The sequence below is a fragment of the Pezoporus flaviventris genome, unplaced genomic scaffold, assembly GCF_033815535.1.
Source record: "Pezoporus flaviventris isolate CSIRO_AGI_PZ_B2104156 unplaced genomic scaffold, CSIRO_AGI_Pfla_v1 ptg000078l, whole genome shotgun sequence".
Taxonomy (NCBI): Eukaryota; Metazoa; Chordata; class Aves; order Psittaciformes; family Psittacidae; genus Pezoporus; species Pezoporus flaviventris.
The window spans coordinates 12,340,752-12,366,281 of record NW_026892626.1 but is presented as its reverse complement, the minus strand read 5'-3'; the positions used below and the strand labels follow the sequence as shown (position 1 = coordinate 12,366,281).

The 25,530-nt window shown below is 38.2% G+C and overlaps 1 protein-coding gene and 1 non-coding gene across 5 annotated transcripts in view; both read right to left on the bottom strand.

Annotated features, from left to right (window-relative positions):
- The window catches only part of TRRAP (transformation/transcription domain associated protein), a 99,747-nt gene extending 74,558 nt beyond the window's left edge, over positions 1 to 25,189 (bottom strand). For 3 of the 4 annotated variants that reach the window (XM_061473168.1, XM_061473167.1, XM_061473169.1), the window contains exons 1-22: positions 24,966 to 25,188; positions 24,612 to 24,698; positions 23,840 to 23,990; positions 23,439 to 23,488; positions 19,594 to 19,704; positions 18,784 to 18,888; positions 18,074 to 18,157; positions 17,287 to 17,343; positions 16,512 to 16,637; positions 16,107 to 16,184; positions 15,785 to 15,873; positions 14,949 to 15,045; positions 14,452 to 14,590; positions 11,094 to 11,172; positions 9,831 to 10,065; positions 7,929 to 8,256; positions 7,723 to 7,820; positions 6,902 to 7,096; positions 6,038 to 6,229; positions 4,189 to 4,354; positions 2,703 to 2,959; positions 1,681 to 1,881 (exon numbers count right to left, since the gene is read on the bottom strand). In XM_061473168.1, the coding sequence (XP_061329152.1) occupies positions 1,681 to 1,881; positions 2,703 to 2,959; positions 4,189 to 4,354; positions 6,038 to 6,229; positions 6,902 to 7,096; positions 7,723 to 7,820; positions 7,929 to 8,256; positions 9,831 to 10,065; positions 11,094 to 11,172; positions 14,452 to 14,590; positions 14,949 to 15,045; positions 15,785 to 15,873; positions 16,107 to 16,184; positions 16,512 to 16,637; positions 17,287 to 17,343; positions 18,074 to 18,157; positions 18,784 to 18,888; positions 19,594 to 19,704; positions 23,439 to 23,488; positions 23,840 to 23,939 (2,787 nt within the window). In that variant the 5' untranslated portion in view covers positions 23,940 to 23,990; positions 24,612 to 24,698; positions 24,966 to 25,188. Of the gene's footprint in view, positions 1 to 1,680; positions 1,882 to 2,702; positions 2,960 to 4,188; positions 4,355 to 6,037; positions 6,230 to 6,901; positions 7,097 to 7,722; positions 7,821 to 7,928; positions 8,257 to 9,830; positions 10,066 to 11,093; positions 11,173 to 14,451; positions 14,591 to 14,948; positions 15,046 to 15,784; positions 15,874 to 16,106; positions 16,185 to 16,511; positions 16,638 to 17,286; positions 17,344 to 18,073; positions 18,158 to 18,783; positions 18,889 to 19,593; positions 19,705 to 23,438; positions 23,489 to 23,839; positions 23,991 to 24,611; positions 24,699 to 24,965 lie in introns of all 4 variants that reach the window. The other variant, XM_061473166.1, reaches the window with a different exon arrangement.
- Positions 23,566 to 23,714, bottom strand: LOC133279997 (small nucleolar RNA ZL1). The gene has a single exon (XR_009747033.1). It is a non-coding gene; the product is annotated as a small nucleolar RNA ZL1 (small nucleolar RNA).
- Positions 25,190 to 25,530: the final 341 nt, after the last annotated feature.

The window sequence follows — 25,530 nt, the reverse complement described above, 5'->3', positions numbered from 1 at the left end:
GGATGATCAGGGGACTGGAGCACCTCCCTTATGAGGACAGGCTGAGAAAGTTGGGGCTGTTCAGCCTGGAGAAGAGAAGGCTGCGTGAAGACCTCATAGAAGCCATCCAGTATCTGAAGGGGGCCTATAAGGATGCTGGGGAGGGACTCTTCATTAGGGACTGTAGTGATAGGACAAGGGGTAATGGGTTCAAACTTGAACAGGGCAAGTTTAGATTGGACATAAAGAAAAAATTCTTTACTGTTAGGGTGGTGAGGCACTGGAATGGGTTGCCCAGGGAAGCTGTCAACACTCCACCCCGGCAGTGTTCAAGGCCGGGATGGACAGAGCTTTGGGTGGCATGGTTTAGTGGGAGGTGCCCTGCCCATGGCAGGGGGTTGGAACTAGATGATGTTAAGGTCCTTTCCAACCCTAACTATTCTATGATTCTATGATTCTACGTTTTACACAGACCCCAGAAAACTACTAAAGCACTGAAACAAAACATGGATTTCTCATTTTCAATTTATTCCACTTCTTTCTACTTCTAATTTGACATTTCCTGTTTATAGTTACAAAGTATTCAGCAGATACATTGTTTCTTGGTCAACACCAAGAAGCTGAAGATCATTCTCTATCATTAACCAACACCTTAGATGCATGAAAACTTTGAAATTAAACCTAGATGGACAGGAAAATGCCAGCAATTAGAGTATTTACATACATTCAAGTCATCAGTTTCAGTACAGAGGAGAGATCCACAAAGCTATCTGTATTTTAAGAATCATTTTTCCAAGCTATTTTGAAGCCTGATGGTTATATGGAGCCAAAGAGACCCAGCTGCCTGTACAGAAAACTGTTTACCACATTCAGATCATATCGACTTATGAAAGTGTAATTGAAAAGGTAAGTAACTCTACAGGCCAAATTAACTCAAAATATAGCTTCACTCTCAGATCCCAAGACACTGATTAGATTGCTGTAATTAGTGAGAACTCAGCATTTGTGACACACTGAGATGAAAGCCTGTACAAGTACAAAGTGGTTTTGTAGCTCTGAGAAGCTACAAATCGAAGCAGTATAGCAAAAGTTAGAAAAGTGAAGAAAAAAGACGTGTACTGAAAAGCATTTATTTGGGCTAGTTTATCTCCTATCACTCTGTAAAAGCAGAACAGCATGTTTAAATTTTGGAGGTGACATATAGAACAGTTTGAAGCGACAATAAAGAAAGAACAGGTTGGCAAGCTTCTGCTAGTTTTGCATGTCAAAATGAAGGAAGAACTTAGTGTAAGTCTATCTGCCTTTTACAGAGGTTCTCAACTGATACTACACTGCATAATGAAAAAAGCAAAATAGCTCTTTGCAGTGATTTCTGAAACAATGTTTTGTCCTTTACCTGCCAAGTCTGGCAACTCAAAAAAATACGTAAGTGGGTTTAGATTCTGTGTCTCCGTTACAAACACAAAGTAGAAATCTCTTTGTCTCACTGAAGGGATATTAAATAAAAATAAAAATCAGGTATGCAAGAGATCCTAAAACCTACTTTTAATTATGTAAATTCTGTAGTTATTAACTCACATCTGGAACTGGCAGACATACCACACATTTTTCACTAGGTTTTACAAGCAAACTTCAAAAAAAATCTGTAATAAAGGAAAATTGAGACAATTTCTTAGCACAGAAAATAATTTAAGCTCTTACCTTTTCCATTGGGAGCTGAATGGACGCTTTACAGTCTGAAAATTCAATTGTAATACTGGGTCCTTGGATTTCTGTGACTACATATTGTAGTTTCTGTGATTCCTTTAACATCTTCCTATTACTTCCACCAAACTTACCAAGGACACGATAAGCGACATGAGAAATGCTGTCTGCAGGATTGCGCAGCGTACGCCATAAAGCCTGTAAATATTTTAAATGTTACATGGTCAGACCAGTCTCACTCCAACATTTTTCAAGTTGTAATGTAAAAAAATATTAAGGAAGACACTTATTCTTATATCTGGCTAATTGGTCCATAACTTCCAGAAAATACTTATCTAGATGGAATAAAAGCAGTCTAAGCTTGCGACAGTTCAACTATTCTGTAACAAGGCTGTCCTAAATGCAGTTTTAGATTACATCAAAAAGCAAGCCAGTTAAGGCTGAAATCAAATAACCTCAAAGATCTAGTTCTGAAACATAAAAAGCAAATAAAGAATCATATTTAGAAGATAAGCTATATGAAAGCACTGTATTAACTTTCAGTCACATCATCTTCACTGTATACATAAGACTGCATATAGCTGTCAGTCCTAAGATGCTGAAGGTAATAAGCTTGTGTTGTTTGCTTGGGGGTTTTTTGTTGTTGGGCTTTAGGTTTTCTTTTTAATTAAAAAATTTAAATCATTTTCTGTACCAACTTATCTTAAACATAGTAATAGTCTTGCTACTGAATTCCAACTCTTAACTTTAACCCAACTCTTTACTGCTTTAATTCCAACTACTAGCCATATGCTCTGTTAGAAGTCTTTAACGGAGGTATAGAAAAAACAAATCACTTTCAAATTTTTCACAGTTTTCAGTTTAACAACACAACACCAACTGGCCTTATACATACACACCAGACTGGTATGGTTCTCATAAGAGATTTAAGTTTTTATAACCAAAAGTTCACCCAAATTTCTAATAATATTTAGTGAATCAATGACCTCTTGTGGTCTAACGGGAAACAACATGTTTACCTGCATTAGCTCAGCTCGAACTGGCTGAATGTGATCATACAGAAAGTCTGGCTGCAAGTTATCCACACACAATTCCAGAGTTCTTAAGCCTTGGCTAACCAGGGTCTGAGATCCATTGAGAGCCGACACCAAGGGATCCATCAACATTGGCAGGTAAGGCAGTAACGAGCTCAAACGAACTGGCACAGTGAGGCAGAGCTCTACAAACAAGTCTTTCATGTGTTGTTTATGAAGGCCACTTTGCAACATATTAAGTCCTGCAAATCATTGAGAAGTTATACAGAGGAAAAAAGCAGTTTATTGTTACAAACAGCTGTTTCCTAAATTCGGAATAACCTCACATCTTTAAAAGCTTTCAACTCCATAGATAATGTAGTTACAAAATGTAATACCATTCACAATTTTAACTTAGATCTAAAGATTTTAGGCAGTGAATGCTTTTGTGGGTACATGCATACGCAAAAGAAGTATCTCTGCATATCCTAAAATTCAATATTAAAGTCAATAAAGTAGCTTTTGAATACAGATGAAAACCAGAAAAAGATCATTTAACCTGGTTAACCTCAGGCTTGTATCAACAACAAAAATAAAATAAAATCCACACAGAACAAATTGGTTTGGAAATATTTGGAATCCTGAAAAGAAGTATTAAATGAGTTCAAGTACATTCACTGTCCCATACAGACTAGATACACTGCCCGACTTATTTTTCTTCCCATCAAGTTTTCATAAACCTATCTAGGACTTCTGCACTAACGTGTATCATATAATGATCTATAGAGAACATACATATTTACTAACTACAGTAAAAATTGCCACTAGAGCTGTACATGGAAACCACTGGATTACACATTCCTGGAATTGCTCCCATTAACTTGTCCCTAGGTTTAAACAGTTCTCCACGTTTCCTTGCTCATCATATCTCTGGAACACAGTTCTTGCAAGTGCAAATCCTCAATGAAACTGATAGTTATTTCCATTTCTTTTTGCAGACTGACATTATCTGCATTTATATTTATCATGCACTTGCAGGTGCATACACGTACCCTCAAAAGCAGATCAACCAGAGCTTCTCTATAATGTTCTACCCACAAAACCATTGATGGCCTGGCACCATTGCTTCTCCTGTTACTCTTGTCCCTCAGTGCCACATGCTAACAAAGCTATCCAAGCAAAAAAAAATAAATGAAAGAAACAAAAAAAAAAACCAAAAAAAAAAAAAAACCAAACCCAACAGCCCCACAACGAAAAGCAGAAAAACAAGCAGCAGAAATTGTGAAGCAGCCAAAACTATGGAGCCTGAAGCAGCTGATAGTAAATGAAAAGAAGCCACATTCAAGGTATTTCATCAACTGCTAAAAATCAGAAACTACTTATCAGGGGGATTAGGGCTTTAGTTTTGGGGTTTTTTAATTAGATAACTTTATTACTACTGTTTACATAAAAAGATCAGAAACTAGGGTGGAGAAAGATGGTATTGTTCTACCTTGCAGTAAGTTTGGTAACAGCGGCAAGAATTCTTGATATAACAGATCATGACTGCCTCCTCCAATAGATCTGAACAGTGCTCTGAGTAGCAGAAAATAGTTATAGGGCTCTTTGGCAGTCTGTGCAAGTTCCATAGAGCTGTTCACAATCTTGTGCAAATGTGGCTATAAAAGAAAAAAAAAAAGCTTGAAGATTACTAAAATATTAATTTTATCATCATTGTACTGTACAATTTTAGAATGCAACAAGTTTCTCAGATCAAAACCTTCAGCTATTCCAACTACTCTGATCCCACACTAATTTTATGCCACTGTTGAAACAGGTAAAAATTAAATCTGTATTTGAACAGTATCATGAACCCTAAGCATTGTTTAATTAAATCCTGTTTTCATATTAGCCAAACAATCACGCCTGCTTGCTACTCCAAGCAGTAACTTTACTGTAACAAAACCTTTGTGCAAATCTGACACAATTAAAAAGACTTGCTCCACAGAAGGCAGGGACGTGTAGCAGAAACCAGAAGTGTCAGAATGATACAATATTAATTTACTCCTGATCTAATTTCATCACTAATTCTTAGGGTTTGTGAATGCTAAAATTGCGCTTTGAAAGCAATTTTCTACAAGTAAAAAAGCGGTATGGAACCACTTTCTAGAGATATTAACAATTTGCAGAAATTATTAAAAACAGTTGATAAATACAAGGAATCTCACAGATCAGGGACAAACAGTGATACAATTCTGGATTTTATTAATATCTAAAAGCTTTCTACATTGTTATGCAAATGCTCCAAACAGCCTTAATCATTCAATTAAATTGTCTACCCAAGGCCCATATCATCAATCCTGCGAAACAAAAATGGTAACAAAAGCGTAAAACTGTGAAGGTAGTACATCCCACTCTTTAAATTGGATCTCCAGCTTATAAAATCCAAATGACCTTGATTCTGATGCCAAACTGGAAGAATTTAAGCAAGATTATATGAATATATTGCTTCATATTCTTTTGTCTTTCAAAGAATATGGAAAAATTAGTAGCCATCACTCTGTTCTACCCAGAAAACAGTACTGCTCCTGCTGTAACAAACTGTTAAGCACGGAAATTATTATCACATAGTTACGTGTATCAGAATGTTGTTTATTCTAAGGTAGAAGGAAGAGACATGGAGAGAAATTGTGAGAAGGAGCAGCGCTCAATATCTTAATGGTTTTTCTGGATATAGGCAGCTGTTACTTCTATAAGAACAGAACACTTGCTTCAAGCTCAGTATTTCTAAACTCAGTGAATAATGAGATGATCTCATCAACATAAATAGATCCTTGGACTACAAAGACAGCATGATGTCAATAGCAGAAATGGCATTCTTTAATGCAGACTTTTTGAGAGCACAGAAATATCTAACTAAAGAGGTAAATGTCACTGAATATGACATGAATGAATAAAATTTAGTAACATACAAAAAAAGAGTGATTCCAGTCTAAGCAAAAGTCTTAAGTTAATATGGAAACAAAGAGGAAAAATATGCAAGATATGCATATCCTGACAGTGAAGTTACATGGGTTTATTGCAATCCTAATTAGACCACAAACATGTATCAATCATTTATATTCAGAATTAGTACATCACTTTATAGCTTCAAATAGGAAGCAAACATTCACAGAAACCATCTTTTATAAATAAGGCAATGTACCCAGCATTTGGGAAAAACTGAGATGTTTCACTAATAAGGATTTAAACATGAAAAGACTATCAAATGTTAGACAGTGTAAAACTAAGTTTCTTCAGACATCTGAAGAATGCATTAAGTAAAACCAGATTTTTTTGTTTTTAACACAAATGACCTTTACCTTCAGCATTTGTTCATTTTCAGCTGCAAATAGTGAAACTGAACCAAAGACTAACTTGAACAGCTTGAGATACAGATTGGAGAGTTCCACATTAGAGCCCATTTCTGGCAGCCGATCCAGAAGATACTCTACCAAAATCGTTGCAAAGAGGGCAGAGGTAGTAGGGTTTGCCAAGAAGGAATTGGCAACAATCTATAGAATGAAATGACAAAGGAGTTATTGCTGCTATAATGAAAAGAACAGAAGGATAAATGCACTACCCATTTAAAACAAAGAACTAAGACACATTTCTTGCCCCATCTCCACTGCTACCCAAGTGATCCAGGTTATCCTCAGTGGCAACAACCATGCCTGTAACTTAACCATTCAAATTTAAAGTTTAATTTTAAATGGGCAATATGGGACTTGTATTCTGTAAAACAGTAGAACACTAACACAACCACCTGAACAAAACAAGAACTCCACAATGTTCAATACATTTCAAGAACAAAGTCTGCTCAGGGAGGTTGCTGAGTCTCCCTCTCTGGAGACATTCAAAACCCATCTAAATGGATTCCTGTGTAACCTGCTCTAGGTGACCCTGCCTTGGCAGAAGGGTTGGACTAGATGATCTCTATAGAGACCCTTTCCAAACATAACAGCTCTATGATTCTGTGTGATTCTATTCATATCTTCTAAACTTGGTCTGGAAAGCTTTTGAGAATCCATCTTCACAAAGTGTTTCCATAGACTGCTTCAAATCCTGCATGCTAATTTCAACATTATTATTTCTAATTCCGTATCAGCCTTATGTATTTTCAGGTATAAGCTATTTTCTGGATGGTATTTATCCTCAACTGAAAAAAGTAAACAAAAACATAATACCTGAAGAGCATAGTTTTTTGAGATTCGCTCCACCATGTAAGGAACTGTAGTTTGAAAGATTTCTTTAAAAGTTAAAGGGTTCATCATTGTGAACACACCAGCAAAATGCTCCAGAACTTCCTTTTCCTCTTTCATTCTGACTGTCTGACAGTTTGCTACTCGAACATATGTCTGTCCATTTCCTGCTATTTGGACCTACAGGAATTGAGAACACACATACACTGGTTACAGAACTGAGTAACCTTTTTCCCCCACTATTCTTAGAATACCTTTTGAAAAAAGAAAAGGCATTTTACAGGTTTCACATGAAGCCACATACAATTAGAAGAGACAGTGGTGACAATGGAAATATTAAAATAGAGTATTTCTTATCACAGATTTTAAAACCACTAAGTCGGAAGTGGAGAAAGCCAACAGCAGGAGATATCATATTTGCAAAGTTACTTAATTCCAAATCATGTACATTTACATTTCATCAGTGCTATGTGTAGCTACAGAAGACAAACGCAGCCGTGTGAATACTTCAATTGACAGCTAAACTACCTCATGAAAATATCTAATCCACCACATAAAAGACAACTGCTTTCAGTCTGACCTGACTGTATAAACACAGACAATTACAGCTGTTAAGAAAATAATTTGTTCCTGGTAAGTACTTTGAAATTCATAACATTTCCCAACAGCTGGATACTGAAATTAAAGACTTAATGAAAACATACCTCATGTGAGATTTGTCTTTTAGCTGGCAAATAATTCCTTATTAAAAGATCTAGCACACAGTAACTGTACAAATAAAAGTGCTGAACAGTCAGGTTACATACCTGATAAATATCTAATGCTTGCATTGCGTATTTTACCAGTTTTATATAGATTTGAGTCTCTTTAGGTTGCAACTGCTTATTGGGAATGAATTGTGCTTCTGAAAGAAGATAAAGAATAAAGCAGTGGTTAACCATTAAAAAGAAGTATCTTGTTTTAATTGTAGAATTACAAAAGATCAATGTAATTAAATATTATGCAGTTTTACCACCAGGAGCTTTGCATGACGTTATGCCCCATGTGATTGTCTTGACACCACAGACCAAAGTCTTCACTAAGCTTCGGCAATCTGTGACCTGAAACGTCTGTTTATCTTCTTTTTCTTTCTCCCCTTGTTTTTCAAACACAGGTACTGGTGCAGGGGCCACAGGAGTGGCTGGGGCAGGAGATGGAACAGGAACAGGAGCTGCATTTGCTGCTGTTGGTACTCCGGGTAACGCGGCTTCCGCAGCTCCAAGCTCAGACTGTGGCTTGCATTTCTTAAAGATTACAGACAGCTGGTATCGTGCTATAGTGTGAAATTTCAGAACAAAAACCTAAGACAGAAACAGGAAAAGCAAATCAAAGAGCAGGGAGGAGGAGAAAAAAGAAAGTAAGTTTCTTCTTCAACTAACCATTCTAAATTTAAAAATACTAACAATTCAAGTCAGCATACTGAGATCAAAAAATTTACAACAGTATTCCTGAGGTCACCCAATGACAGCAGACATTTAACGTGCTCATTTAACATGTACCAACATGTAGTTTGCTTACTTTTTAATAAATTCTAAAAGTAAAAATATTTGCTGAAAACTGGTAAAACCATCAACTAAAAACTGACCTCTACAGTTCTAATTAATTTAAAATGTACAGCTATTTGAATTCATTTCTAAAAAGACTTAATATTTCAGTGTATAAATATTTACTACTAAGTAAAAAAAAGCTCAGATTTGTCAGACCTATGTTTACTGTGTATCAGATACGTATTAAAAGATGTATACATCATAGGTTTAACTTTTAGTTGTATGCATATATCAGCCTTATAAAGCAATAATCAATCCTGCAGAACAGCGGTCCCCAACATTTCTGCCTCTTGGCTGATACCAAGCAAGGGACATAATGCACAAAGTTTCAATTTAAAGTTTTCTGTACTTCCCAGATTTTAAAGTCTAGATCGACTTAGCTTGCTCAGGTATTTCTGCACTACCAGCAAAGTTCTGTATGCTCCCTTCTTGCCATCACCTGTATTCCATATTTAGGATGAAAGCCATTCCCTAAATTACTGCTGCTTTAAAAAAGGTAATACCATATAATCTGGAGATAACTATAAAATAACTAAACTCTTCCCTGGGACACTCAGAACTGTGACAGTCTGTCACTGACAGAAGAAGAGTCAAAGATGCAGGGGATCCACTACATTCAAAATTTCTAGATCACCAAAACAAGCAGCCACACAGCTTCCTGTCATCTTAAAGCACTAGTTTGATTTAGATTTCAAGACATGGTCTCACATCCCAAAATTAGATTATTAAACCACTATTCACCCTACAAGTGTTTTACTATTTTACTCTACAGCTGAATGCATCTTCCTGTTGTGGCAGAAGAAACACTTAGGCAACCTTCTTCCATTAAAACTTGGCTACAGCAAGTAGGTTGCATTTCACTTATACTGCACCATGGATGACAGCTTCCCTGGTGCACCCCTGATTTTCAAAAGTAACAAAAAGAAAAGGCCCCCTCAAAAGTCCTCCATATAAAGATGATCCTTAAAAGGATCAGTAGGTCTCGAAAGTTCAGATATTGCACATATTACAGATTATACAGGGCTATGCCAAGGACCTGTGAGATAATCCTCTTACCCTAGCATCACAGACATCCGGTTTCCTGCTTTTAAACAAGTCACTAAATGAATAAGCTGAGCTGGCAAAGTACCTCAGCTGTATCTGAGATATTATCCCAGCTGCACTGCATTTTAAAGAGCCCTTCTCTAAAATCCTGAAATGAAATACAGTATGCAGACTGTTTCTACATATTCTCATTTCTGAAGAAAGGAGAATGTAAAATATAATTAACAGCATACTATAAAATAGGATATTCAACTCATTAGCAAATGTTTTAAACAAATTAATACCTCCAGCATTCTCATAAGAATATCTCTACCATTTCCATTTTCCTGTTCACTTTTAGACCGGATACAGTCTACCAAATTTAGTAGAAGCTTGCAAGACATTGTCTGGATACTGCTAGGCAGCGACTCATCATCAATGTTCTTGGCAAATAACTGGACAGCAAGGGAGAGATCATTGAGTGGTAAATGTTGACGGACATGATGTACCAGGTCTGCCAGTGTACTATATGCAAGCGGTCTATCAGTAAAAACAAGAAATGAAGAAAACACATTGAGGACAATTCAGATTGTTGTTAATTGCACTTAACCAATAATTATTGCCTGGAGCTATTTCCAAGATTCTAAATCCACATTTTCTATTTTTATATGCAAATCCCAAATTCACACATCTTTTTTAATTACACAAGAGAATTATAACCAAAGATTCATTAATCTGTCCCACAACACTAATGCTACCTCTCTCACCTTTCCTCATTGCTGAACATCATCCCCAGTACACATTAACATCAACAGTTGACAGCAAATGAGCATGTTTTAAACCACATTTTAAGAAGCACTAGTAACCTGTTTCACAACTGATGATCACTGATGATTCATGATTTCAAAAGTAGCTATGAAAATAGATTTGAAAAATCATTTCTTTTTAAATACCAGGTTTAAGCATCTAGAAGAGAGAAAACTTCTAAATCTAATACATGTTGTCTGTAAGGTACACTTGATTCTTGAGCAAGAGGAAGTAATTCTTCTTGCTTGCATATTTTCATTTGATCAGCAAAAGCACATAAAAACTGTATATAAGTATCTACTGAAGTCAAAGAAAGTAAGTATTCTCCCCATTTATTTGTTTTTCAACTGTGAATGAATAAGTTTTAAAGTACTTATTGCCAAAACAGTTTAAAACTCATTCAGATTTTACACTGCACACAAGATTTAGGCAGTTTCATGAAATATGAAGAAGATACCGAGTTGATTTCACAGTAACAACTGTTTCAGTTGTGCTCTGCAATTTAAGGAATCAAATCATTTTCATGCCCCCGTTTATCTCATTTTGCCCTACACTCACACTACCATGCTGCAGCATCAAAGTATTCAACAATAAACACTCTACAGCAACAGAAGCCTTTCCAATATTGGAATCTAATAAGATCAGTTATTTAAAGCAAAGATTTAAGACCTTATACAGACATCACTGTAAACATTAATAAACCTTGAAAGAAACTAGCCCTGGCAGGTACTCAGAAAGCCATTCCAAACTTTCTGTCATACCTCAGTGTCTCTCGGGCAGTGTATCCAGAGCCAATTAGTATAGATTCATCAAAGAGCTTGTCCATACATGGAATAAATTCTATATTAAAAAAAAGAGAGAGAAAAAAGAAAAAGCTATACATGACTGACATAGGAAATAGTCAAAATAAGACAGTTAAGCATGAAACCACTTACATATTTAAACCTAAGTCAAAGAGTTTTGATTACAAAATTCATTCCTGAAGCTTACGAAAGGCAGTGTTTAAGTGACACTTGTAAATGAAGGAAACCTCCAATTAACCTCTTGTAACTATGACCTCCACTTGCCCCTTGAGTAACCTTACAGTACACAAAGCCACAGCATTGACACAATAAAAACAGTTACAACTGGAAAGAGAAAAAACATTATTTCCATCTTTGCAAAACTTTTTTAAATGCAACAAATGAGTTACTGGAAGGGACAAGTTTGGGCAACACTAGTACAACAAAACTATCATTCAAGCTCTAACCCAACACATAAGGAGGATTACAAGCAACCTGGGGTCCAGGGAACAAAAAGGAAGATTCCAGTAACAAAAAAAAAACAACAATCAAGTGACAAAGCAAGACTGAAGAAGCATTTTCCTTTTTAAATTTAGAAATCAAAAAGTTTATGGAATTGCTTAGGTTACTCCACCCTAAAGGCAGATGATGGAAGCGGCCTGAAGGATTAAGCGCTCCTGCCTTTGAAAAACGCAACAAGCTAAACCTGATTAAAAATAAGCAAAGAGTTAGAGAAAGAGGAATATCCAGCAACTTTCATCCTCCACAGATTTTCAAACAATATTAAAGATTAAAATCCAGCATTTTCTGAATGAAACCTCAAATGGACAAGGAATCAGTGAGTTCCACTTAAATCAAAGGGACAATATGGTAGCTGTCTTTGCTTTAAGAGAACATCACATTCTGCAAATCATGGAGGAAGTTTAAAAGGGGAATGTCAGAATTGGTTTTTGAGTAGGCTAGAGATCTGGAAAACTTACAATGGAAAAAGCAAACAAAGAATGGGAATAAAGATTCTAAATGCAAAGATAATCCATTGTTTTACAAGGCAGTCGCCACAACCTTGTCATGAAATGAATACATTCAGTCATAGCCAAAAAATACTACTATTGAGAAAAAAAGGTGAGTCCACTAAATAGTTGGAAAGGAACTTCCTTTGATCATCAAACCACTCTAAAAAAGGAATTACTCTGAATTGCACTGGTGTTACCACCAAACAAAGAGTTAAAGGCACAAATCCTGACAAAAAACGCAAAGGAAATGCAAACTGAAAACCAGTAATGAGTTTCTATGTATTGATCACATTTAACATTAATATTCCTGTGTTTTGCTATTACTCTTACTATGAATTAGTAAGAAAAATTAAAACAAAGCAAGTAATAATAAATTGTTTACACTGGACTATTGATTGAACTCTCTCATTAAACTTCATAAACATAAGAATGCATTACGTTGAAATTAAGATGTGTTTGCAATGTACGGTCATTAGAGTTTCAGAAATGCCACATAATCCACTCTAGCCTTTTGAAGTAGACATCTCTATTCTATATTCTAAGCTAGGTTCTAAAACCTCCACCTAATATTTATGTGCATGCCACAAATTATTGATATGAAATATTCCTAGGGGTAGTGTTTACAGTGATGACAGTAGAAAGAGTGAGTACAGCTGCACCTTCACTCTCTTTTAGAATCAGAAACAGAGTTCCACATAGACAAAATGCATCACAGTAAAATACAAGGCATTATTCATCAACTCTCAATCAACACAGAAGACTCAATTTGAAATATTATTTCACTGACAACAATAACAACTGCAAGACTGAGAAACATGAAACACTTCCCTTAGCACTCATTTTGCCAAGTAAGTTGAATGGCACCAACAGAATGACCAAAGCCTAATCTTCTGCAGCTCTCCATGTTCCCTCTTCATCTTAATATTTCTAAGCATTTCCTCCTCTACATCCACTTTGGGCTGCCAGGTAGCCAACAGCAGGGCTGGAAGGATGAGTTATCAATATGTGTCCTAAAACACGAGACAGCTGACCAAGAGCAATGAATGTCTAAGCTCACACTGCTGTTTATTCCTCCAGTGGAGACACTAACTCAGGTTTTCTCCGCTATCCAAACACTGAAGTTCACAAAGGATGCAGAACATGGAATCTTTAAGACCTTACTACTCTGCTGAATTTGGTTGAAATGGGCCAAGTTCGAAAGTTTTTAAGAAGAGACTGAAAACTGTAGAACAATTAAGCTAATTTCTTTAGAAAAATAGCCAAAACAGCTTTCCATGTAACCACAATACTAAATTCCAGAACTCAGCCTGGAGAAGAAAAGGCTGCGTGGAGAACTTAGAGCAGCCTTCCAATATCTGAAGGGTGCCTACAAGGATGCTGGAGAGGGACTCTTCATCAGGGACTGTAACAACAGGACAAGGGGGAATGGGTCAAACTTAAATAGGGGAAGTTCAGATTAGACATAAGGAAGAAGGTCTTTACTGTGAGGGTGGCGAGGCACTGGAACAGGGTGCCCAAATGAGTGGTGAATGCTCTATTCCTGGCAGTGTTCAAGGATGGGTTGGACAAGGGCTTGGGTAACGTGGTCTAGCATAGGGTGTCCCTGCCCATAGCAGGGGGGTTGGAACTAAATGATCCTAAGGTCCCTTCCAACCCAAACCGTTCTATAATTCTAACTAGGAAACATGCTATTTTTTTTTTTTTTTTTGGCGAACTAACACCACCTCTAAGACATCACACTGCCCCATAACTGCTGTCAGCAGAGGAAAAGAAATGGGACCACACAGCAAAGATGAAAAGACAGAAGTTAATACTTTACAAGGCACACTCATCTCCAATTTGGCAATTCTGCCGAAACAGAACATACCAACCAAACCTCATTAATTCAGGCAGACCAAAAAACAGCTTTCCTCTGCTAAAGGCAAATACTAGATAAACTGAATCAAAAATACGGTATCAGGATTTGACAGAACTACTTCCACTCAGGTTAACAGATTAGTATTTTAAAGTATCCATACAATTAAATGCACAATTACAAACTAACACAAATGTTTATCATCAAGTAGTAATTAACTGGAACAATAGATACTTGGAAAGCTAGAAATGGCACTTGCTCACTCTGCCACCTTACTCAGATGATTTTATTAAGGAAAAAGAAAATAGTCAAAATGAAACAAAAAAAAAAAAAAAATCACACAAACTCTCAAAAGAATGAGAACTATGGAATAGTCTGAAACAAATAATAAGCAATATGCCCGTTAAATACATACAAATAGTTAAAAATCTTCCCATTTATAGATCCATTTTTAAAAAGTACTACATACGGCTCCTCAAGTCTGTTGTCAAGATGTGCTTAGCAGCAATCAGAAGCTCCTTGCGGAGGTGTGCAGTTTCAGCTGGACAATTGGAGAGCAACTGCAACATTCCTTTTACCATTTGCTGAGAATATTTAGCCACTAATTCCTACAATAAAATAACACGAATACAATTATTACGACATTCTATTTTAAAGGTTTGCTTTACATTTGCAAAGGAACATTCAATTAAAATTCACTTGTTTCACTTTACAAAGTCTACTTATAAAACTAAAGTACAATAGCCATTCTATAAATGCCCAGGGCAAGAGAAACAGCGCGTTTTTACTATGCATTCACATGACAATACTTCTGAAAGGATGGCCAAGTATAGCCCTGTCTTCAGATTTGGAACACATTCTTGTCTATCTTGTCTGATACACTGCAGTCATGCTGGTCACTGGCCTGACAACGTAATTAGAGATCTGCTGCACTAGCAGTAATAAAGCAACAAAAATACAACCTACCTGGTAAATTCTTATGATGTAAGCCAAAAAAGACAATGTTTTAATTTGAGCAGCGATAAAATCGGCATACAATTCCTTGTTATAAAGTTTATGTTGCCTGAAATGAAATTGAACAGCAGTTACAATTTTGTTCCTCCTCTTTAATACCTTCATTTAGAAAATTCACAGAAGGTTCAAATTACATCATCTTGTAGTGAGGTTCTTGCCTCATAAGGGAATAAAATCATCATGGGAGAGCTCATTTTCAAGAAGCTCTATGCTGTTTTCATTCGCAGCATCTTATGCTCCAAGCAGAAATGCACAGCCCTGAGGCAGCCATACAGTTTTCAGCTTTCTACAGAAAGCCAAGGCAATACATCAACATCAAATGCTTGGCTTCATTTTTCTCTCAAGCAATATTCCCTCCCACAGACTCGTCTGTCTCTCGCAAGCCTCAACCATTTATTCAGATCAGCCAGGCAGATAGGAAAATAGAGATTTCACTCCTGCTGCCCTGCTCAGCACCCTTTGCTGCTCCTTACAAACATCTATCTGAAGCAGGAAAAGTGGCACCCCTATCTGCAACATCACAAGGCTTCACCTAAGCCATAACTTAGAACAGAAAAAATGTACCCCTGGTGGTAAAGATTAAACAACAGTTAGTGTCCTAGCTCTCCATGTGATGGTCTCCATCATATACTATTTGTAGTAATATAGATTTGTGTCAGAAACTCTACAGTAAGAATAGAAACAAAAACCACAGGAGATGCAAGACAAAAATATTCTGGGCAATACTGAATGACAGATTTAAGTAGCTTATCCCAAATGACATCAAAATACCTTTAAAATGCTCTTACCTTGCTTGAGCAGAAACCTGTATTATAATAGTGTTCATAATCAAGGGCACAAATTCAGCTACTACATTATGAATGTTCAATTTGTAGAGCTTAAAAAAAAATAAAGTATTATTAGAGAAATGTACAGGTCACAGTTGCAGTCAACTTATTTGAGAGCTAATAAAAAAAAAAAATCAGCAGCTTATTTTTAGACCATATTTTAATCTCAAAAATACACTACATTCATTTTTAATACTATGTTGGCCAGCAGAAGTTCACAAGCCATTTGGAATAAAGAGCATATATCCATTAATACATATATGAAATACTAGATTTTACTAACCTGATACATAAGAACAACAATAATAGGTAGCTCAGCCAAGACCTTTAGAGATAATGATCCTCTGGGAATTATAGAATGCTGAAAGAAAGAATACATGGGCTCTAAACAGTTTAGTTATTAATTCAAAAAAAGCATCTGAAATACATTTTTAAAGAAACTACTCAGTTTAATTACAATATACTTTGTGATAATAACACTTGCACAAAGCCATTTGGTATTATATTACATAAAAATCCTGTAACTATAACTGCATAGAAAAGACCTGCAAAGTTTCAATCAGCTTCTACAAATAAGTCTTTTTAAGAAAAACAAGCAAGAAGAAAGCCTATTACTTTTACCTGCCCTTACGATTTGGGATATTGCGATACGGACAGTGTCACAGTTAACGAGCAGTTGAATACTCACTGTTCTTGTTTCACTATCTTCTCGCTCAGGGTTTACTTTCACCACAATTGTTGTAATCATGCCAACCATTTCAGGAGTAGGAACAGTGTTCTCTGGGATCACCTGAGGATTCTCAAAATACCGATTCTAAAAGCAAAGAGCAGAAAAAAAAATATGATGCTAATGATAGTCAAAAAGCTATTTATCTAACTGGAATTCAACCATATAATTTCCCCCTACAACTAACTGTGGGCAGTCTTTTCTTCTCTGCACATGATGGATCTACTAGGACTACAGACATATCCTGCAACCTTCCACTACAGCAAGCAGCAGAGAAGCATCCCCAACCAAGGTGGCTCTTTTGCTAAAGAAAATTGTCCAAAGAGATGCTCTGTATCAGTGAGGAAGAGCAGGTGATGGCCTCCACAGAGATCAAGCACACTGAAGAGCTCTGTCTGCTGGTGGGAAGTACATCACCTCACCTTTCCCTCAAAAAAAGACATTTGGCTACATGGACACCAACTGCAGTCAACTGCTTTATTAGACAAGTTTACCTCAAGTTTACCTCGGTTTGCTGTTACCAGTAATACTGTGCTATAAACAGAAAGCTTTCTAATTCAAAATCTAAATCTCTCTGGTTTAGATGTATTTTGTTAAATGTTTTTATTAAAACTATATTTACTTTGTATCACTACATACAAAAGTAATTATGTTAATATCTTTTAGAAATAAAATTAAGAAATAAAAACTACCTGTCTGACCATAGTAAGGGCAATTTAAGAAATAAAAAGCTTACCACTACTTTAGGAAGTTCCTTGTAAATCTGTTTCACAAAGTCCAAAAAATGATGGATCTAGTAAGGAAGAAGTCAGTTTACCATAAAGAAAAAAAGGTTTTCACTGGTTTAGAAACTCTGTATTAACAGTACAATTATATAAAATCTTCATAGTCACCACTAGAGCGTATTTTTCATGTTATTTAAAAAGAATCTGAAAGCACTTAATTATTCCTTCTGTTTTACCAATATTCATTCGAATTGCACTTGGAAAGAATCCAATTTACCTATCACCTCAATATAGTTCCAATACAGTCTCATTAGAAATAATTACTACAAACCAACTAAGCCTTCCCAGGAGAAAAATCAATGAAAGAAAGCAACAGAATAAAAATGAAAACTTTCAAATGCTCCTTCATGAGTCACAGGAGAGAAGCAGGGGTGGAGGGAACAATCATAATGCTCCTTTTCCAGGATTTTCCCATCATATACTAAAAAGTCACCAGTTCTCTTCCCTTCTGTGGGAATTTTATTCCATAGTTTAATCCATAAACACTTTGTCCATAAACACTTAAGGCAAAAACAACTAAGCTTTAAGAGTTTGGGCTTCTCCCAGGGGTGCCAGCACAATGCAATCCCTTTTTAAAATTACTGTAAAATAAATACATCAATAAATAAATATATGGTCACCACAATAGGTCAGCCAATATAGAAAGGACAGCAGGAAAAAAATCCAAGCAAAACAACCCACCTGAACAAAACACCATGACATTAAGTTCTATACCATATAACAAGATGTATGACCTACTTCTTGAGTGATTGCTGGTCGAAACTGTTTGTGCAATTCGATAATTATTCTTAAGCAAATCAGTACATTTTCTTCATTCTCCGTCTGAAAAGTAAAGAATCTTTAGTGAGCCTACTGCTGCATTCTTCAATTCCTGCGTAAGTACTTCAAAACCTTCTAATATTATACTCAGCAACCTTCAAGTGCCCCATTAATATTAATTTTCATGAGCAAGACGACTTTCCCCTGATACAAATTTACCTTGCAGCCTTAGAGCATGGCTAAAATTAAACACCCCTACCTCAACAAAAACCAGAACTTTCAACTCCAGACCATCAGACCTGTTTCTATTGCCCCAAAGACAGACACACAAGTGTGTTTATTTACACACTGCGACACCTCCAAATAGATCAGGTTATTTCCTGTGAGCTTCAAAAGTAAAAAACAAAACAGAGTCTCTAGAATAAGGTATCTGGCCGAAAACCATTAATGAATGAAATATCTAGCATGAGAATGTTCCCTGCATTTGTAAAATCCAGGTTTCTAAAGGGCAGAAGAGAATATTCAGAAAACCTGTAGATAGCAAGATATCCCACTGGTGAAGCCTAAATGCCATGCCCTTCCACTCCTGCTCCAGAAGCACAGCTATTAAAAAATCCTATTCCTAGTACTTTTTGCAGCTGAAGGAAGATGAAAATTTGAAACAGTTATAAGAGAAAAAAAAAGAATACCTCTAGAAATCTAAACATCACAGACAGGATATTTTTGGTATGAAGACGAAGATGTTCATTTGTTGGTATTCTGTGAATTATTTCAAGCACCAGCTTTCGGAGTTGCTGAAAAAAAAAAACACATTAAAAAAAAAAAACAAAGATGTGACAGAACTTCCTAAAAGCCCACAAAAAAAGCACCAACAAGTTAATCAGTTGTGACATGTTTTTAGCTTAACACTTCTGCATGCTTAAAAAGAAAAAAGCCATTTTACTTTGGGTGGACACAGGAAACCTCAGAACTACGACTTCATGGAACACTTCAGAAGCTGGTTAAGAGGAATGCCTTAAAGCAGAGCTTGTACTTTGTTTACTGAACACTAAGTCCTTCAGTGATTAATCATTTACAAAAGGTTACATACAAATACATGATGCTTCCTATTACCCATATGTAAATCAAATCTAACAAATTTACTGTTGGAAAAAGGAAGTTATTATACTATTTTTAAGGAACTCAAGTATTTAGAGCAATAGACTCAACTTCTGCCTTTCATTCCACAGTAAATTCAGTAATCTCTAACAGTCTATCGTATTTCAGCAAGAAAAACAATTCTGTTGCCCATAGTTTTTCCTCACTTTTCATACAAGGCCAGATTTACAAAGTTTGTAACTAACTTATTTAGAGACTGGACATTTTCAATTCCTGCCAAATGACAGGTTTATTCTTAAGAACAAAGTCTATACATACATCAGCTCATTAGGTTAATCAAGTACCAAACAAGTAGTCTGCTGCATACGTTGCAAAAACATAAGAGATGCTCCAGTGTTTACCTGTGCTGGCTTCTCCTGCAGAAACTGAACTTCTCCATCCTGTAGAAAGGTGAGAAACCTAGGGATGATGTGTTCCAGGAATGTAGAATATTGAGGGGATGATGTCACATTCTAATTAAGCAACAAAAAACAACAGCAAAAAAAGGAAGATTAGATACTAAGTTACATTCAAAGCCACTATTAAACATTTTAATTAACTTCTTCTTAGATTCTGGGATTTTACATTTACTGATACACTACAGAGCACTTAGTGAAAAACAAAAGTAAACACAGATTAACCTCTCTCCTCCAATCCAAATGGACTGTAAGATGATTATTTTTTTTTAATATATTTTAACACTGTCACCTCACACAAAAATCGAATTGGCATAACATACAGGTATTTTAAATGGGGGGGGGGGGGGGGCGGGGAAGAGCTGTAGATGTTCTTGAACAAGAAAGACTGACAAGCACACTCACATTTCATTGCTTTACAATTCCCAAGACTTTTCAGGCACTGTTAAACTAAGATTTTAGTTATTTTTGCAAACGTGTACATGCATGCGTACATCACCCAAACATTACAAGCCACTGTGAAAATAATATTGCACTACTGTCCACTTGTGAAACCAGAAATATCAGACGAGCCAGCTTCCTCCATCAGCAACTGCTGCATCTGCCTTAAAAAAAAAAAACTAACCAACTACTGTGAGGTTTATTTGGAATCTCGGCTGTAGTTTATGTACCTGCAAAGGCAGCTCTCTGAAGCAGCTGCGATGCAGAAACACACTGGTCAGTTACTAAAGATACATCTAAAAATGCAGCAGTCTTTTGAAAAATCTGCATGGGTATTGCAGGGGTTTTTTTCACCTTTATTTATTCCTTAAATAACATAAAAGTTTTATAAAGCCACCTCCTTTTATAGATTTCCACTACTATTCTTGACTTTGCAGTAAGATTTCGTAATACGCAACCATAAATTTTATTACATCAGGCACTATAAAAACAAAAGGTTTTTTATCCCAACGGCTTTCAAGAAAGCAGACATATCATGAGAAAGGTACAAAGCTTTTTACATGCATGTGCTAGTTTTGGCAGGGACAGAGATAATTTTCTTCGTAGTAGCTGCTATGGGGCTACATTGTGGATTTGTGCTGAAAACAGTTTTGATAACACAGAGATGTTTTTACACAGAGTCAAGACCTTTTCTGCTCCTCACCCCAGGAGGCTGGGGATGCACAAGGAGCTGGATCCAGGACAGGTGATTCAATCTGACCCCAGGGATATTTCATACCGTAAGATGTCATGGTCAGCATATAAAGCTTCCCTTCCGATACTCTCCCCCATACCAGCAAAGGGGCTGAGCAAACAGCTGTGTGGGGCTTAGTTGCCAGCTGCAGTTAAACCATGACAATGCAAGACAAGATAGCATGAACAAATAGTTTAGCCTGCATCTTTTCTTCATCTCAAACGTCTTCCAAAAAAAGCCTGTCTGCATCTTCTCCTCCTTCACCTCCTTTACAGTCTTTCCAATTCTGAATGATTCTTAACCTCCTCAAGTTTACGCCATGAGCATGGTTCCACTTTGGAGGAAGAAAGGACTGAAAAAGTTTCAAACAAGAAATGAAACAGGTATTGCTGCATTCTTGGAAAGTGGCTCACAAATCCATTCCAGGAAAAGTACAGTTTTACAAATCCAGCTTAAATTTCTGAAAGCACCTTCCCAATAAATGCTAAACAGCAAGGACCAAAAGATTAGCATAATTCCTGCTACCCATATGAACCATACAAGAAACTAAAACCCCCACTACTCTAACAGAGTTCAGAATAACGCTGCTGGCACAAAATGTCAGAAGCAGCAACAGAGGCTGATTCTGGAAGTTTTTTCTCCTCCAAGCCGAAGACTGGAACAACAATGAATACACTCCTCTTTCCCCATCTGGAATTCAGAATCTCTATGAAGAAATTAAGAAAGAAAAAAAAAACAAACCCTCAAACAAATAATTTCTCAGAAACAAGACTCAAAACTGCCAAGTGTGTCCATCCAGAAATTAGTTTAGAAGAGAAATAACCTCTACTAGCCCAGAATGCCATAACAACCAGCCCAACAACTGGCACTGCCAAGCGGATAATGTTAAGGTGGAGCACATCAGTTTTAAACCTCACTTCCACAAGTCCTCCAGAATCATGAATCTATCGTCAGTTCTTCCCCTAACTAGCAAGACATCCTGATCAATAATGCAGCCGAGAGAATTTGAACAGCTAATTTTTGAAACGAAGTAAAAACTAAAATCAAATAAACAAAAATAATCATTTGAAGTGGAAAATAAAACCTGAGGAGCTTTACAGCTATTGGAAACTGAAGCAGGCAACAGAGTTAATAAGGAGACTAGGGAAACAGAAGACGAAAAGAAACCATCCAGCATTAACAAAATGCAACAACACTGCCCACAACCTCTACAGAAAAAATCAAACTACAACTATGTTAGTGGATCCTTCTTGCTCCCTCAAGTGTTTTCCAGCAAATAGAGCTGTACTTCTGTACAAGTCAATTCATCACCTCTTTGGGTAGGACCACACTACAGAACCAAGTGAGTTACAACAGAATGTTATCAAAGCAAATATTGAACAAGTCCTTCCCTACTGAAGACAAAAGCAAAGAGAATCAACTAAGCCACGAGATTCTAAATAGATCATTGGACTAAGCTGTTAAAACTGTTCTTTTAGTCAGATAAATTTTGTTGGAGATGGCAGGTCAGCTTAAACAGACACAAAACTCCACACGTATATTTTTAGACAGTCACGGTACTATGAAGCTCTGTAAAATGCTCTCCATGTGCATATAGATGCAGAACAGACACCTACTTAATCACTTAAACACACTAAACAAGAATTGAGCCTTTAACTTTTAGGTTGGGTTTTTTTTGTAATACAGTTACACCACCTTTGAATTTATTCCACCGATAACTCAGAAACAACTAAAACGGGCACAGCTTTCAACATCCTGCACCTACTGGATGCAACCTAGCATAAAGCTTACTTGAAAATATCCAAAGACATCAAACAGGATCAGAATATGTATTTATGCTTCTTTATCATGGACTACGCAAGATCACTTCAAATAAAGCAGTTAAGGACAGAATATGTCACAATAGTAGCACTTTTTTTTAATCACAACATGACTAAAAAACTAGATACAGAGATAATTATAGTCTGAGAGCTAGAATGACATTCTAGATTCTAGGATCCTGAACTTCTTACAAAATAACCAGTTCTCCATAATTTCAAAACAGACACATAACAAAGTGTAATTTATGCTAACAGAGTTGGATTAACTTTTGTCTCTTTTTCTGCTGCTCATCTAAACTTAACAGTCCATCACCATGCAAAAGATGTCATGGGAGCCATCTCCACTCCTGATGTCAGATCCTGTATCTGACAACTCCCTCAGTTCCATACTATGGAACTACTCACAGGAACCAGAGAGGCTTCTGCTTCGTAAGAGTACAATAAGCATTTGAACTAAACCAAAGAAGCTTTAAATACAGAAATTTCATATTCGAAATTAAAGAAAAATCAATTTCTTCACCTTTATTTAAATGCTTACTGAATAAAGATCAGAGAATGAAAGAGCTCTCCAAGTACATTGTAATTCTTCATTAACCTGGCTAATTCCTAAATACAAACCTAAAATCAGTGACTTATGATTTACAGTTATAAGTCACAAGATACTAATATTAACATTGTACTCACATAACATCAGAAATCAAACCAACAAATGTTAAGCACTTGGAAGACTGTCATTTCAGAAAGTTAGGGGGTTTTCGTGGGCCTTCATTTGGGTTGTTGGGTGTTTTTATATTTACCTCAAAATTCTCACTGACTTCTTGCATCATTTTCAATTTGGTTTCATCAGCTGAAAATGAAAATTCGAGCAAAAAAATTAAATATAAAACTACATCATGAATGAAAACACCAGACTCATTGATCAAAGAAGCAATCAGATCTTATCAGTTTAGCTATCACTGCCAAATTATAAGGCACACAATTCTCACAATCAACCATCACACAAATGCACACACACACACACAGAGCTTGCTCACTTTGGCTCATGCAAGTATTACTCATCATTTTGCTTCTTCAAAAATCAAAAATCAAATGGAATGCAGAGTGAATTCAACACATATTTATCAACTGTCTAAACAATACTGCAACGTTTGTGAAACAAACTACTGAAGGACTTTCAATAGAAAAAAAAGTATCTTACGTGTATTGACATCTGTAAGAGCAGCCACAAACTGAAGGTATTTTTTCATCAAAGTGGTTTGGTCCACCACTGTAGGCCCTTGCGCTGAAACAAATGCCATCTTGGAGGATGAAGGATCAGCTTTCAGTACCTAAAATCAAGATTAATAAACCTACAAAAACATAAAAAAAAACTTGTAAATTTATATGTTTGGTTAACATCAGCTACTACATCACCTACATCCATTCTTTGGACACACTGAAAAGGGTACATCTTTCCAAAAGGAAAGCCTACATATATAATGCCAAGTATTTGCAGCACTCGGTATCACTGGAACACACTTGTAGACAGAGGTGGCTGCTGGGCTCTTCACACCACAGCACAAATATTCACGCGTTTCCTTTGGTCCCGTTTCTCCCAGCAGCAGCAGCAGCTCGGGGATGCTCCTTGCACTGCACAGCTGTTATCTTGTCCAGTCGGACCCCAAACTCGCAGGTCCCCTGAGAAACATCCCGTCAGGACCCACCCCCAGAGGTGCCGGGAGCTGTCCCGCCGCCACAAGCTGCCTTTCTCACTTGTAAAGAGACCCGAAATCCAATTCAGACGGGAAAACCGGCGACCGCCCTCCTCACCTCGACGCTTTCCTGTCAACTCGCCTCACAGCCCGCTTCAGCCCAGGCACCCTTAACCAGCGACCAACAGCTGGGGGGTGCTCCGCAAACATCCCCCCCCGGCTCCCTCCACGGCTGCCCCAGGGTCGCGGCACTGCCCGCTGGGCCCCGCGCCCCCCTACCTTCCCCGACGCAAAGCTGGTGGCCACCAGGTCGCTCCCTGCTGCCAGGGCCATCACGCCGATCCCATCCCCATTGAGGAGCCTGTCCTGTGGACACGAACACCCGTGAGCGGCGGCCACAAAGGACCCCCCATCACTCAGCCCCCCCCCCCCCCGCATCCCGGCCGGAGGCCTCCGAGCGTAGCGCTGCCAGGGCTCCGGCCCCTTCCTCCGCCCCGCGGCGCACCGGTTCCGCCCCGCGTTGCGCCGGGCCTCGCTTCCCACGGCTTCGCTTCACCCCGCGCCCGCGACATGCCCAGGCCCATACGGAAGCGCTGCCGCCCCCTGCGCCCCTCACGCCGCGTCGCCCCTCACCCCGCGGCTCCCTCGGCCCAGCCAGCCTCTGCCCCCCAGCTCCCTCCTTTGTTGCTCCCGGAGGCCGGCAGCAGCGCATGGGCGCAACGGAAGCTCGAGAGCCCAGTTCCGGCCGCCTCCTCCCGCCGCCCGCCTCCCCCGCATCTCCCCGGGCGGAGGCGGGCTCTGAGGCCCGCAGCGCCGCCCGGTACCCTCACGGCGCGGGGTCCCGCAACCCCCGGCCACCCCCTGCCCTGCCCCGCCGCAGTCAGGAAGCGCGCTCGCCAGGTCCCGCCAGGTCGTGCTGCGAAGCCGAGAAGCCGGCCGCATCCGTCCCCTCAGAGCCGGGGTGTCCCCTAACGCAGGGGTCGCCGGGGACGACGCCGCTAACCGAGTTACCGCTGTCGCGGAATTACCCCGGGCAGACGGGGCCGTAGTCGGTTCCCCCTGCAGGCCCAGGCCCCTGCCGAGGGACCGCCCCGTCGATGCAGTCGCGACCCGGCAGCGGCCCGGGGGAGCGGCGATAGAAGCGGCTCCGCACTCCGGGGAACCCGGAGCAAAGCCGGTGGAGGGGGCCTGATCTGTT